We start from the raw sequence: 15,137 nt of genomic DNA, 5'->3' as shown, positions 1-15,137 counted from the left end.
TATTACTGGATGGGCTCCATAGCAGAATAAAGAGGGCAGAAGGAGTCAGTGAACTTGAAGAGAGAACGATAAAAATTATCCATCATAATCAACAGAAAGAAATGGATTAGGGAAAACAAAACAAAACAAAAAACAAAAAAACAGAGCCCTAGGAGCCTATGGGACTATGACAAAAGATACTTCATTTTTGTCATCAGATAATTCCCAAGAGAGGGGGGGAAGTGGGGCTGAGAAAAAAAACACTCAAAAATGGCTTAAATTTTCCCAAAATGTGGCAAAAAGACATAACATAGGTTGTTATGAGTGCTGCCTGAGTCAGACATAGCTGGGCCATCAGAAACTCGAATCAGTCAGACAAGGGACTACTCCCTAGAGAAGTGCACAAAGAAAGACAAAGAAAAGCCTCAAAGTGGGGGAAGCATCAGTGTAAAGCATGGGAGAAGTGGTATCTAGAGACAAGTAGCTAGATGTTAACACTCTGAAATTTCATGTTAGCAATTTCAAGGAGATTTTAAGGAACTCCAGAAGTAGGGTGAAAGCATTGTAGCTTCATCATTTTAGACCAGGTTCAAGCCATATGCCTTTGGTTTCCTGAAGAATGGGCAGTAAGTCTGGCTGCTTGAAAGGAAATGGAAGGTTTGAGGAATGGATCTATGACCAAAGGACCCACGTGCATTCTCATTTTCTCTTTGGGTTTGTGGCGTCTTGTAGGTGATTCCTTAGACCCTGTGGTTTCCTCACAGGAAGGCAAGTTCTGCGAAATTGGATCCCTGAGGAATCCAGCTTGTAGACAGACATTGCCCCCTTGGACTATGAGGGGGCTGGCAACCAATTACATTACCCTTTGCAAGTTTACCAACTAATTAACATAGCTGCCTTAAGGGGAAGGAGAAAATTGCTCAACGGGGGGGGGGGGGTGGGGGGGGGGGGGGGGGGGGGGGGGGGGGGGGGGGAATCTTGTTGCTGAAATTCACCCTGCCAGGAAGGATTGTGCCTAGATTTTGTGGCCCGACTCCTTCCAGACCTCAGCGGTGGTACCCTTGGCTATGGCCTGGTAGTGAATGCCCTTTTGGATGGGGGTTCCTTGGCTGGAGCATGCAGAGCACTGCCTTGGTGGGCTGGGCAGCTGATGGTAGCTTCTTGTGGTGGCCCAGTTCTTAAAAGCAGCCCCGAGAGAGGCTCATTGCAGGGGGAAGATCTTACCGATTTTCACATTTTTTTCCAGTTTTTTAGCTCAAATAACCCCAGACCAGAGGCCACAGGTTTTGTTTTTCTCTCCTCAGTAGGTGTGTGTCAAACATTGCAGTGAACCACTACTGAACTAACTGAAGTTCCATCATGATCATCTAAGAAACAGGAAAGCGGGAGGTATGAGAAGCAGAGGAATCACTGAGTGTGTTGTTGAGTTGGGCACAGCCAAGACAAGGACCAAGGCCTATTTCCCATGAGGATAGTAATGTTTTTATCTCCTGTGAGTGAGGCTCAGAGACATGACAAAGCCTTCCATGGGTCTGAATATGAATGTGGACAGTGCGTTTACAAACGACTGCCCAGTGTTCAAAACCTGGCAACTGCAGCTCCCTCCTAGTCAGAACACAGTCCGAGAATGGAGTCGTGTGAGGGGTATGCTGAGTGCTTGTGAGAAAACGCCAAAAGACAAGAGTCTTGTGACCTGTTTCTTCAAAACACAGACTTGTTCTTGGAATGTGTCTTCCTGCTCCTCCAGGGTATATTGGATAGGAGTGAGTTGACTTCAGCTGTCATTATTCATAGGCCTCTATGGAAAAACATGTTTCTGCCACATGTCCTTGTGATCGAACACCTTAAGAATCTCGTGTGACTCTTCTTAACCCTCAGAGTACAAATTGCCTGATGCTCTGAATAAAATTAGCTATTGCGTGAGACTTTAGTCCAGCTCATTTCTGCATCTCCCAGCTCCCGGGTTCAAACCACCAACTACAGTGGTAAACACCTCCTCCCAGGTGTTTACAATGGGAGACTGCTCACCTATAGAGACATCCTGAGAGACTCACTAGCTCCTCCCCTCTGTGCTACCTGTAATCAATCTGCTGAGGTCCTGGATTCCTGTGGTAGTTGGTGTATCTCCATCAGAGTGCACGGAGCCCACCTGGCCCCAGCTTTTCTATCTGCATGTCTATCTTTTCATTTCCTCAGCACCCCTAGAAACGTCAAGTCCCAGCTGTGCAGTTAGGTCACAATGGTATTTGTTTTTCTTTATCTGGATTATTTCACTTAGCACAAACATTTTCATCCTTTTTTAAGACCAAATAAAATTCCATTGTGTATATGTATCACTTATGTTATCCATTCATCTGTTGATGGACATGTATGCTGGTTCCATTTCCTAGGTATTGTAACTATTAGAACAATAAACATGGAATGTGGGAGTCTTTCTATGGTATGTTGACTTAGAGTCATTTGGGCACGTGCCAGGAACAGTATACCTGAGTCATATGGTAGATCAATATTTAGGTTTTGGAAAATAATCATAGGAATTTCCATGATATCTAGACCAGTTTACACTCCCACCAGCAGTGTATAGGAGTCCCTTTCCCCCGTATCTTCTCCAGCATTTGTTTGTTCTCATGATCATAGCCATTCGGGTTAGGGTGAAATGAAATCTCAAAGTGAATTGAATTTCTATTCCCTTTATGGATAAGGATGATGAGCACTTATTCAAGTTTGTTTTCGTTGCCGTTGCTATTGTTGGTGAGAGGTTCTTATGTATCTCAGGTTCCCTCTAACTCACTATGTAGCTGAGAATGATTTGGAACTCCTAATCCTCATGCCTCCACCTCCCAAGTGCAGGGATTACAGGCCTGTGTCACTGTGTCTTATTCTCAGGTATTGATTAGCTGTTTGTATTTCTTCTTTTGAGAACTATTCAGTTCATTGGTCCATTTATAGATTGGATGATTGGGGTTGGTGTTTAACTTTTGTGGTTCTTTACATGTTTTAGATAATAATCCTCTGTTTATAATAAATTATAAATTTATATTTGTGCTTGTATATATTTTGTCCTGCTCTGTGGCTGTATCTTCACTCTAGAGATCGTTTCCTTTGTTCAACAGAAACTTTAAAGGCCCATTTCAAAAGCCCACATACTACATTTATATAGCTTTTTTAGTATTTTGTTTTTTATGACAGGGTCTCATGAATCCCAGGCAGAACTTGGACTCAATATGTAACTTAGGCTGGCCTTGAACTCCTGATCCTCCTACCTCAGAATCTCAAGTACTAGGATGACAAGTGTGTGTCACCATGCTCAGTTTATATAACTTTCATAAAATAAAAATATTATGAAGATACAAAACAAGTTAGTGGGTGTCGCTAGGAGTCAGGGATAATGGCAGTAACAGCTGGCATTTGAAAAACGGATGGGAAAAAGGAGATCTTTGTGATATTGAAATAGTTGTACATCTTGATTTGTGATAGGAATCTTTACATAATAGAAGGACATAAAACTATAAGCATGTATCTATCATACCACTGTCAATTTCCTCATTTTAATATTGTACTTAAGTTACATAAAGGAAAATTTGGGTGAATAATTCATGGAACCCTCAGAGCTGCTTGACTGTTTTCTGTAAATCAATTGTTATTTCAGTCTTTTTAAGGTTTTTGAAAACTAGATTAATTTTAAAAGCTATGTCAAATAAAGTGTGAACTTTCTTGAAATACACAGAAGCTATCTTATGAGCCTAGTTAGCAGTTTTCACTGTACTGCAGATATTCAGAAGAGCTCAGTTGTAGAGCCTATAAAATGACTTACTGACTTTTTATAATAGCTTTTTCTGTTTTCACAACACAACTGAGGTATTTTAAATCGGGCTAGAATAAAATATATACATACCCCAAATAAAACCTCAAAGTGGTATACCCTGCTTTCCTGCCCTGCCACTTTTATTACCAGGAACTGAATCTAGGGCCTCATGCATGCTAACTAAATGCTCTTTCCACTGAGCCTCTGCTCCCTTTAAAAACAAAGCAAGATTTAGAGATATATTTTACATGTGTTAATTTTCACACTTTGGTGTGTTTGATTTTTATGTGCTCACATATGCCAACCCACACCATACACTTTCACTGAACCATTGTTGCTAAGATTCCTTCCCAGGGTGAGACATAAGCAATGTCTACCCTTCTGCTAAGTTCCTAATGACAAACCAAGACATAATCCTACCAAAGTTCACTCTGGGGAACCAATGGGTTTATTGGGCTTACGGAGTTTAAGTTGGGGGTTACTAACAAGGGTGTGGGCATGCCTTCCCCCAACAGGAAAAGCCTTACCCAGCAGGAATGAGAGCTTTTCTACAGCCACATAGATGGAGCCACCATTTGGACCTCTCCACATATATTTTTTCCTCTTCCAGGCCATGGTAGCAGGAAGCAGAATAGTGGGGATCTCATGGCCCCCTCTGTCTTCTCTGCCCCTCTCTGCTGGGGTGTAAACCATCAACAAGCACAGCTGAAAGGATCTTTCACAAGGGACTGCAGTTGAATGCCCCAAGATGGTGGTTGCTTCACTCATAGCACATTCACTCACAAGGAATATACACTCTCAAAAAAGTACCACCACAGGCACTCCAAAATGTCCCCTCATGTCCCTCTCTAATAAATCTCACCATCATCTCCTTTATTTTTCTGTCTCCATAATTTTGCCTTTTCTAGAATTTTCTGAAAAGGGTCATTTGAGTTTGTCTTCTTTCACTCAGCATAACATCTTTGAGAATTATCCAAGTTGCTGTGTATATCACTAGTTTATACTGTTTGTGGGTGTGCTGTATTTTGCTGTATTGATATTTATCCACTTGTTTATTCATTTACCAGTGTATTTGAACCATCGCTAGGTTTCAGCAATTATGAAAAGAAGCTTCTATAATTATTGAGAACTCGGGCTGTTGGATTGTTTGGGGTTTTGCTTCCCCCACCTTGGTAGTGCTTGGCATCAAACTCGGGACATAGTACATGCTAGGCAACGACTACTGACTCTGAGTTGCACCCTCATCCCTAGGTATAGGATTTTGTATGAACATAAATGTTAAGATTTCAGTGGGATATGTTAAGTGTATGGCTGACTTCACAAGAAATTGTCAAGCTATTTTCCAAAGTGAGTATACAATTTTACATTCCTACCATCAGAGTATGAGATCTCCAGCTCCTGCGCATCCTCCCAGTACTATGTATTGCCATTTAGGTAGTCTTCTTAGTAGATGTGTAAGGGATGTCTCATTGTGATGTTTCCTGTGTATTTGTTTGGTTGGTTTTGGTGTTCTGAGACAAGGTCTTACCATGTGTCCCAGACTGGCTTTGAATTCTTAATCTTTCTACCTCAGCCTTCCAAGTTCTAGGATTACAGGTATGTGCCAGCTAATTCCTGGCTCTCATTGTAGCTTTAATATGCACCTATCAAATGATTAAAGACATTTATCAACTTCCATGTGCTTAACTGATATTCACTTTTTGTGTATGTGTATGATGCATGTTCAAGTCTTTTCTCTGTTTTAAATTGAAGTATTTGCGTTCTTGTTGAGTTGTGATGATCAACTCAGACTGTGCTGGAGATATTTTTTGCCAGATATATATGTCGCCAATATTTTTCCCAGTGCATTTTGTACCTTCTCATTTTCGTAACTTTTAATATTTACTTTGGATATGTGTGATGTATGTATACTTATTTGTGGGGGGGGGGGTCATGTGGAGGCTCACCTTCCACCTTGTTTGAGGCAGGGTCTCTCTTATTTTTTGTGGCTAGGCTGCATACTCCAGGCTAGCTGGCTCATGAGCTTTAAGGGGTTCTCCTGTTCCCACCTCCCATCTCACTGTAGGAGTGCTAGAATTACAGGAGCACACACGATGTCCACTTTTTAACGTGGGTTCTGGGAATCCAAATCATCGGGCTTGTGAAGCAAATGTTTTTCCTGGCTGAGCCATCTCTCTGGACCTCACAACTAGTTTTTTGTTTTTTATGTTTTTTTCTTAAAGCACGGAAGTTTTAAGCTGAATGTGGTGATACAAATCTGTAATCTCACATTGCTAAATTTCCTTCCCTGGAAGAGAAGTAAACACCATCTATCCCTTTTCCTAAGGTCCCACTGACAAACTGAGTGCAGCAAAGTTCATCCCGGGGAACAAATAAGTTTATTAGGCTTACTTCAGAGCAGTGGCTGAGGGATTAGGCAGGAGCATAGGCGACCTTGAAGTAGCCACACTGTAAGGCTGTACCCAGCAGTGAAGTTAGCTTCCTAGTGGCTGTGTAGGTAAAAACCCCTCCTTTCATCCTTCCTCACCTATGTCCTCTAGCCCCTCCCCCAAGACCAAGGGCAATCTGGGCAGAATAGTATGCAACTGCTTCGGAAAGCTGTCTACTTTCAGGCCAGCCTGGGTTACATCAGTCCTTGGTTGGCTGGATGTTTTAAGCAGAAATTTATGTTTTGCTAAAGTCTAGTGCATCGGCGTTTCACTTACAAGCCATATTGCATATGAATATTCTATGAGATCTTTGCTTAAACAAAAATTAAAATGATTTTCTCCTATATTTTGTCCTGGAAGTTTTAGACTTTTACATTTAAGTCACTGGTCAGAACTCCATTGATTTTTATTTACAGTATAGCTCATCACATTTCCAAAACTCTCTTCTGTATGATTACATCTTATCATTATTTTATTTGAAGACACTTTGAGGGCTGAGCTGGGGCTGAGTGGTGTAACACTTCCCTAGCATGTGTGAATCCTTGTGTTCTGTCCCCAGCACTGCCAAGGGAAAAGGGGGGCACTTTGAAGAAAGTATAAGAATTTTAATCCCCACTCCACAAGTGGGAAATTTGATTAGGAAAGCATTGTGTGATTTCCCAATGTCCCACATATCATAGTGGATGAAACTGAAATGAATGTCCAGATCCCCTGCTGTCCTGAGCCAGGAGTTTTGAAGCTAGGCAGCTAGAACTCAGAAAAGCAGCCTAGCAAAGTGAAGACAGTTCCTGAGAACAGATTAGTAGGCACTACAGTACGTGACACAGGCAGGCACAGGCAATGGAGCGGCCCTTCCCTCTGGCCCACTCTGGTTGTTCACTTGGAAGGAGAAAGAAGCTGGCCCAGTGCCTTTGCTCAGGTGACACTCACTGAATGCTTTTTGATGATGATGATGATGATGATGAAGTCTTGGAATGAGTTCAGAGAAGGAATCTGAAAATAATTACAGAGTTACAAAAGTAAATTAAAGCTGAAAAGAAAAGTTTAAAGGAACTCAGATTATTTAACCTAGAAGAGAGAGGCTCAAGATGAAACCCGATAACAGCTTTTAAACAAACAAAGAACTTGGGCTCTCCTTCTGAGGGCTGAGCAAGGGGAAATGGGCTGGAAGAATGTGAGTAAAAGGGCAATGTTCCTCCTCGCTGCCGAGGACTCTTACGGTATGACGTCTCTAGAAATAAGATAAACTCATTGTAAGTTTGGAGGCCAGAGATTTGCCATACATGGGCTTTGGTGATGGATTTCAGCATGTGGGTTCTATGGCTGTCTTGCATAGAGTCCCTGAAAATCTTCAGATCGAACCTGAATCTGTTCTATAGTCTAGTACAATTCCAGGGGGCGTTTTTTGGCTGTGATCTTTCCTGATCCTTCATCTTCACATTTAGATTTTTCTTCCAAGGCCTGAAACAAGCCTGGCCCAATTCTAAAGCTTACCCTACCCCTCCTCACCCCTGAATCCAAGCATCTCAATTCCTAAAACTACATCTCTGGCCTAGCATCCCTGCCTTCTGTTACAGAATTGGCTAGTCCAAATCCAGCACCCACATTTCGGTCCTGTTTCATACCTCACCCCTGTGTATGTACCACTCTGGGTATCAGTGTCCCCTTGGAAAGGCCAGAGAAGAACTGAGGTGGTGGTGGCAGCATTAGACATGACAGTAACCTCCAGCGTCTCTGTGCTCCTTTTCTCTGCAGCATGGGTCGCAGCCCTCGCCATGGGCATGATCTTCTTCTGTTCTCCCATTGTGAGTATATTCACTGACCGCTTGGGCTGCCGGATCACAGCCACCACTGGGGCTGCTGTTGCTTTCATTGGCCTGCACACCAGCTCCTTCACCAGGTAAGGCCTGGCGTGGCTGACTACTTTTCCAAGGGTGAGGATTGGCTTCTTCCTTGGGGCTTTAGCTAGGAATGCGATTCTCACTGCAGAATTCCCTGTGGCTCTGGCCATGTAGAGCCCTCAAAGATCTTGCTCCCAGGACTCAGGATCCAGTGCAACTTACCTTATGTGGAATCTGAAAGATACATTTGCAAGGAATATCCACTCCCCAAAAGACCCAAAGTTCCAAAATATTGTGAGGAGCCTAAGCCTGGGAGTTCATAGAACAGGTTCAAGTCCTGCTTTGATCACGGAATAGCTATGGAGTAATTGATGAGCATCCTCCTCTTGTCTGAGCCTCACTTTCTATATCTTTAAGAGATCACGTGCTTTCTTCAGATCTCTCCAAGCTCCCCTCTAATGTGGCACACATCGCACAACTTGCCTTTCCTCCCCAGAAGTTAGCAACTTAAGTGAGCTAATGTGGATGACCTAGCATTCCCAAATGAATCTTCAGCTGAAAAACAGAGAATCTGAGCTTACAGCTAGTTAGCATGTCTGGCCTTTTTCTGGGTGGCTCTGGCTCTGGAAAGATGGGTGGATGAGACAGAGAGGGATTGTCATGTCTTGGGCATGAGAAGGATGTTTAGCAATATTGCCTACTGAAGTACAGATCCAAACCCCAGCAACCCAGCTGAAACTTAGATCCTAGATTTGTTTGTCCCACTCGTAAAACTTGGTAGTGGTAGGTGAGAAGGCTACACATATACTTCTGCCTTCTTTCCTGCCAGCCCTGCACAAGCGTGTGTACAGAGAAGGGGAGAATAAAGACCCTCTCCTATAGCAAGAGAAATGTGAGATTCCTAAACAAATCTGTGGACTTACTGCCATACACTTTGCAAGCTGTGGTACCTCCTACTTCCAGTCTGCCTGGGTTGATGTAGAATGATGGCCTGGAGACATGAACATGGCCACAGTGACATGGAATGGATGGAGACTGAGCTAACTTGAAAGAGACTTGCTTTCTGAATATGACTCCCCAGAGAAAGCCATGGCTCTCTGGGCTTAAATTTCCACACACAGTGGAGAATGAGACTCATGCTCTGTCTCAGCTAGATCCGATGGGAGCGAGCCAACTGTCTTAATGACTTGAGCATTTCCGGCTGCCCAGACTACCCTCCAGCAGAGCTTAGATTTGGCGTGCAGTGGTGTGTTGGTTCCAACCCATCCAACTGGGACAAGGGAGAAGGTGAACCAAATCCTGCCTGGAACCTTCTCAGCTCTCCCAAGGCAGAAGCTCTAAACTTTCTGAGGACCCTTCTGGTGGTCAGCCTCATTTGCCCCACCCCCAGCAAGCTGGTACCAGATTCTTGTGGGGATGGACTAGGCCTCTGAAGTATCTTTTCTCTCAGTGCTGCATAGCAGAGGCTTGTTTCTTGAGGCAGAGCACAGCAATGTGTAAACAAATTAGCAACATAAGGATCTCATTTCCCTGGCAGCCCACGTGGGCTGCGGCACAGGAGGGAAACGCACTCACATGTGGTGGTGTTTTCTCCTGGCACTCTTATCTCAGCCCACTGGAGGAGGCATTTTTCTCTCTAGCCCACGGCCCCCTATCCTGTTTGATCCTTCTGTAAGAACATTTTCCGAGCCAAGAAACTCTCTGGATGGCGTCGTGTCCAGGGAGAACATGATTCTGCTTGTGGCTAAGACTTCAAATCATTCTTCCTACTGTCTCACATCCGAGCTCTGAGTCCTTTGGGATGATTGGAACAGAGCCGAGCACAGGCAGCTCTGATGAGCTTTGAGCAAGCCCAACTCAAGGGAGGGTCTCCCATCCTGGAGCCTAGTTAGAAACATTCACCACACAGCACCCTGAACTAAATCCCATGTTTTCCCCCAAGATCCCTTTCCTCAAGACTAGCTCCTCTCCTTTGGATAAGGGCTCAGCCCAGTCAATCCCACGGGATACCTAGAATCTAATGAGAGAAGACCCCCAAGGAGTCTGACAGAAGAGAAGCAGTCAGCTTATCTACAAGTTCAAAGTAGCGACAACCCCTGTTAACTAAATTAAGCCCCCTGCTCACAGCCAGCAACTATGAGGAGATGGGAGCAACAGTGATAATAGTTTTCTTGGAATCAAGAGGCCACTGGCAGTGCAGCACAAGTCCAGCTCGTCAGCATAAAAGCTGGGTCTGTGTCGGAAAAACAAGAAGAGCATTGGTTAATTTAATGGCCAGATAAGGACTATTGCAAAATATATGGAAGGATCCAAAAGAAAACAACTATTCACTAGGTTGTGCCAGTATTGTGTGAGGGTAGATGGCTAGCCAAACTGACCTGCCCATGGCCTTTCCCCTTCTAACACTTTGCCCTCTGTTACAGACGCATGTGGCAGAGCAGGGCCTATGAGCAACGGCCTGTCCTTCTCTGCCAGGCCCGTAACTTGAGGCTTAATTTCTCTATCAATCAAGCAGGCTACTTACTCTAAGGGAACTAATCCATATTATACACAGCAACAGAGACAGAATTCTGGAAATTAAAGGGACTTCTTAACTCAAACTCCCGATATACATCACCTGGAGCTTGAGATAAAAAGTCTTGAGCTATTGGGACCTTGGGCAAGGATGCAGAGAAAGGAGGTTCTCCTGAGATAATTAGCCAGGCCCCGAGAGTAATGACACCCCAAAGAACCCTAAGGAACAGCTCAACCTTCCAAGACCAGAATCTTGGCTCTTTGGAGGCCTTTGTTGTTACTTGGAATAAAACTTTGGTCCCCCAGTCTACTCATGGTGTCGAGGTAGGAAGTAAAGTAAAGCTGGTTTCCTTAAGGCATAGGCTGACTCCTTTTAGCCCCTCACCTAACCTCTGCAAAGCCCATTTATGGTTTTTTTCTTTCTTTTCCTATTTTTCTAATCCTATATTTCATGGGATGCTATAATCACACAGATCTGGATTAAAGTCCAACATCTGGGTTTTTGTTTGTCTTAGCCTCCTGAGTGCTGGGATTACAGGTGTGTGCCACCACCTGTGTCCCAAGGCCAAACTTTGTGCTAAGTGCCTGGACAAGGCAAACTTTATTCTTGATCGAGGGTGCATTCGGAAAAGCTGACACACATTAAAAGAACATGCACTTGGTTTTTGGTCTAACTTGGGTGGTAACTATGTCTTTTCTCCATTGGCTGGAGTCTGACCTCACAGTCTTACTCAATTGGCTAGTCTTTTAAAACTTAAGGCTGCTGGTGCAAACCTTTAATCCTAGCAGTTGAGAGGCAGAGGCAGGCAAATCTGAGTTCGAGGCCAGCCTGGTCTACAAAGTGAGTTCCAGGACAGCCAGGCCTACACAGAGAAACTCTGCCTTTAAAAAAAAAGAAAAAGGAGGAGGAGGAAGAGGAGGAGGAGGAGGAGGAGGAGGAGGAGGAGGAGGAGGAGGAGGAGGAGGAAAGAAAGAAAGTAGAAAGAATTGAAGGCCAAGCATTTTTTATCTAGAGTTACTTTAGGTAGATTACTTCTCAGGGCCTCTGCATCTCCATCTGCAAAGTGGGGTTCAGCGGTTCCCTATCTGCTGTGCAGATTGGTGGCAAGTAGGACTATGGAGAAAGGTGGAGGGATGGAGGTTTCCAAGGGCAAACGAGGGAGGCAGCTAAATTGCCATCAGGCTGCTGAAGCTAGCTCTTGGTGTTTCTCCCACAGCTCCCTAAGCCTGCGCTACTTCACCTATGGGATTCTCTTTGGTTGTGGCTGCTCCTTCGCCTTTCAGCCATCACTCGTCATCCTGGGCCACTACTTTCAACGTCGCCTAGGTCTAGCCAATGGTGTGGTGTCTGCAGGAAGTAGCATCTTCTCCATGTCATTCCCCTTACTTATAAAAATGCTGGGGGATAAAATCAAGCTGGCCCAAACCTTCCAGGTGCTGAGTACCTTCATGTTTATCCTTACGCTGCTCTCGCTCACCTACCGACCACTCCTGCCCAGCTCCCAGGACACCCCAAGCAAGAGAGGCGCCCACACGCTGCGACAGCGCTTTGTGGCTCAGTTCAGGAAGTACTTCAACATGCGCGTGTTCCGCCAGCGCACCTACCGCATCTGGGCCTTTGGGATCGCTGCTGCCGCCCTTGGTTACTTCGTCCCCTATGTCCACCTGGTGAGGAAGAAGCTGACCTCGACCTACCCGGAGTCCAGGGGGTGGGTGGGGTGGACACTGAAAGGGCAGAGCTTTAAGGAAAGGAAGAAAGGAAAAAAAAAAAAAAACAGAGCCAAGCATGGTAGCTCAGGGCTGTAGTCTCAGCAATTGGGAGACTGAGATAGGGGGATAGCTGTGAATTTGATGCCAGCCTAGGCTACACAGCAATACTCTGTCTCAAAACAAATAAACAAAAGAAGGAACAAAGACTAGCGAAACAAACCAGTGGTTGGCGATTGGCAGAGAAGTAAAGAGTACGGGTTCAAAGAGAGCCTCGGTGGGAAGTGTTCCTTAGGGCAAGGCCCATGAGCCATGGCTTCTCCCATGATAAAAGTTCAGCTAGAAAGCAGGCCTGCTACCCAGGAGGCTGACAAGAGGATTGCTAGTTCCAGGCCTGTCTGAACTGCAGTGTGAATTCAGTCCAGTCTGGGGAACTATCAAGAGTGTGTCTCAAAATTTAAAAAAAAAAATGAAAACTAAAAAGAGGGCTAGAGAAGTAAACCAGTATGCATGGGGCCCTAGGCTTAATCCCTAGTACTGAAAACCAAATGTTTAATTGGACAGATGGCTTTGGGGGAATCAGCATCATTGGAAGAATGGCTGGTCTCTGTGGTCAAAGGATTTTGTTCAGGAAAGAGCATGTATAGGAACTCTCTAGATTCATATGGAGCAATCTCGTCACGATAGTGATAAATCCTGCAGTTTCAAAAGCCCATTCAGCTCTGTTTAACCAGCACCCACCAAACTTCCTTGGCCACAGAGCTGTTGGTTGTAGAGCAGCTGTTGGTCTGCAGACTGTGAGGTTTTGTGTGAATGTGCACGTGCACTAGGGATGGAACGCAGGGCCTTGTCCCTACCGAGCATGTCATCTACCACTGCGCTACATCCCCAGCCTGTAGACCTTGTGTTTCCTAAAGCATACTTTGAAAGAGTTGCCTGAAAGTTGGTGGACCCTTATATCCTAGTGGCCTGTCAATTTGAAGTCATTGCATAGGGATGTCATAGAACACCTAGATTTTCTAAGTAGTTTGTCCTGTAGTTAGGCTTGGAAGTGCCTATCCCTGATGACTGTTTCTCAAGAGCCCAAATTCCAGAGAGTCTAGGGTAAGTAGCCTTTGTGATTTCTAGAAGCAACCAAGGGGCTTTTCCTGGAGCTAGGGGACACAGGAAGGTGCTACACTAATCAGAAGTTCTTGTTCTGGTCCAGGGGAATAAGTGGTAGGAAACTCTGGATATTCCTGCATTTAACCAGTCAGTTCCTCTTTCTCCTCCTGTTCTGGGGGTCCTGGTGTTATGCTTTTCAGACGAAATATGTGGAAGATGAGTTCAAGGAAATCAAGGAGACCTGGGTGCTCTTGGTGTGTATTGGGGCTACCTCTGGCCTTGGACGTCTTGTGTCAGGCCACATCAGTGACTCCATTCCTGGACTTAAGAAGATATACTTGCAGGTGAGTGTCCACTTGTCCACAGCCTAGCATAGATTATCCCTGGGCTCTGGGATAAGATGTAGGGTGGGCCACTACAGTTCTCTGGGCCCCGGCTTTACGCATAATAGATACTTAAATTCTCTGAGCCTCAGTTTCCCCTGCTTTTAAAGACAATCATCCTTATTCTCCTTTCTTCACTAAAATAGAGTAGAGAGTCAGTGAGAGCCACGTATATGGAATCTTGCAGAACATATAACAGGTAGTTGTGTGTTAATAATAGCCCAAGAAATTAAAATGGAAAACTCGGGCCACAAGTTAGATGTGTCCCCAACTAAGGATTTGTTTGCTTCCCTATACTATCTTGCAATCTGAACCACTCTATAGCTTAGTGCCTCTCTCCTCTAGGCCAGGCCCAGGCCTATCACCTCTCGAATTTCCAGAGCTACTTTGTTAGCATCAGGCACTGGCTCTGAAATGCCATCCATGGCAGAGACAGGCAGATCTCTGTGAGTTCAAGGCCACTTTTATCTACTTAGCAAGTCCCAGGACAACCAGAGCTATGTCGAGATAGCCTTTCTCAAACAAACAAACAAACCTGAAATTTCATCCTACCAATGAACACCAAAATTCTGCCAGAAAAAAAAAAAATCTTACTCCTCCTCTCTAGCCCTCACTGACTTCATTTGTGCAGTGAGAATAATTCTCCCCTTTCCTAACTTATCATAAAAGTGAGCATCAAAACAAATAGAGGGCTGATGCAGTTTAGTCCTTCTGACCACGATACAGATGTCCTCATACTGTGGGCTGTGACTACCCAGGTATTCCAGTGATCCCTTTGTGTGGCCTGGGTTCTGCCTGGTTTGAATACAGGCAGTTTTTGTCTACCTAGCAGCAGTAGTACCTTCCTGGCCTGGCTCATGGTTCTGATCCTGCAACCAGGCTTGCCAGGAAATGCCCTGTGGAAAAGCAAAGGCAGCCACAGAACACAAGCAGTCACAAATTACCCACCAGAAAGAGGTTGAGTTTAGGCTCACTTCTCTCCTGGGAAAGCCCTGAAGGTACTTCTGAGAGGCCCTGGCCATTTGTAGAGGAGAGTGGTCTTTGGCACTACCAAATGAGTTCCTAAAGCCGTCAGGTGGCATGGATAAGGATAGGATTAATTTTTCTGTGGAATTCAATTCTGCTGGCTGCAAGAGCTGGTGACAGTGTCCCCTGAGGTATGGGTTCCCTTGTGGTCCACCCAGGCCAACCTAGCATCATACTGAAGAAGAAACTGAGAGACCGGCTTCTTGTACAGAAGTGGCTGAACAAGCTCCTGTGCAGCATGCTTCTCATATCCTATTGTCCTAGTTTGCTCTCTACTGATAAGATAAACACCATACATGACCAAACATCATACATGACAAACACTATACATGACCAAACACCATACAAA

At 44.7% G+C, this 15,137-nt stretch overlaps 1 protein-coding gene across 1 annotated transcript in view; it reads left to right on the top strand.

Annotated features, from left to right (window-relative positions):
• Slc16a2 (solute carrier family 16 member 2) overlaps nucleotides 1–15,137 on the top strand; it is a 122,088-nt gene that overhangs the window by 97,555 nt on the left and 9,396 nt on the right. Inside the window, exons 2-4 of the mRNA XM_036175301.1 lie at nucleotides 7,969–8,113; nucleotides 11,786–12,236; nucleotides 13,580–13,723. Coding sequence (XP_036031194.1) covers nucleotides 7,969–8,113; nucleotides 11,786–12,236; nucleotides 13,580–13,723 — 740 coding nt within the window. The remainder of the gene's footprint in view (nucleotides 1–7,968; nucleotides 8,114–11,785; nucleotides 12,237–13,579; nucleotides 13,724–15,137) is intronic.

The sequence above is a fragment of the Onychomys torridus genome, chromosome X, assembly GCF_903995425.1.
Source record: "Onychomys torridus chromosome X, mOncTor1.1, whole genome shotgun sequence".
NCBI lineage: Eukaryota > Metazoa > Chordata > Mammalia > Rodentia > Cricetidae > Onychomys > Onychomys torridus.
This window is presented reverse-complemented; position numbering and strand designations above follow the sequence as displayed.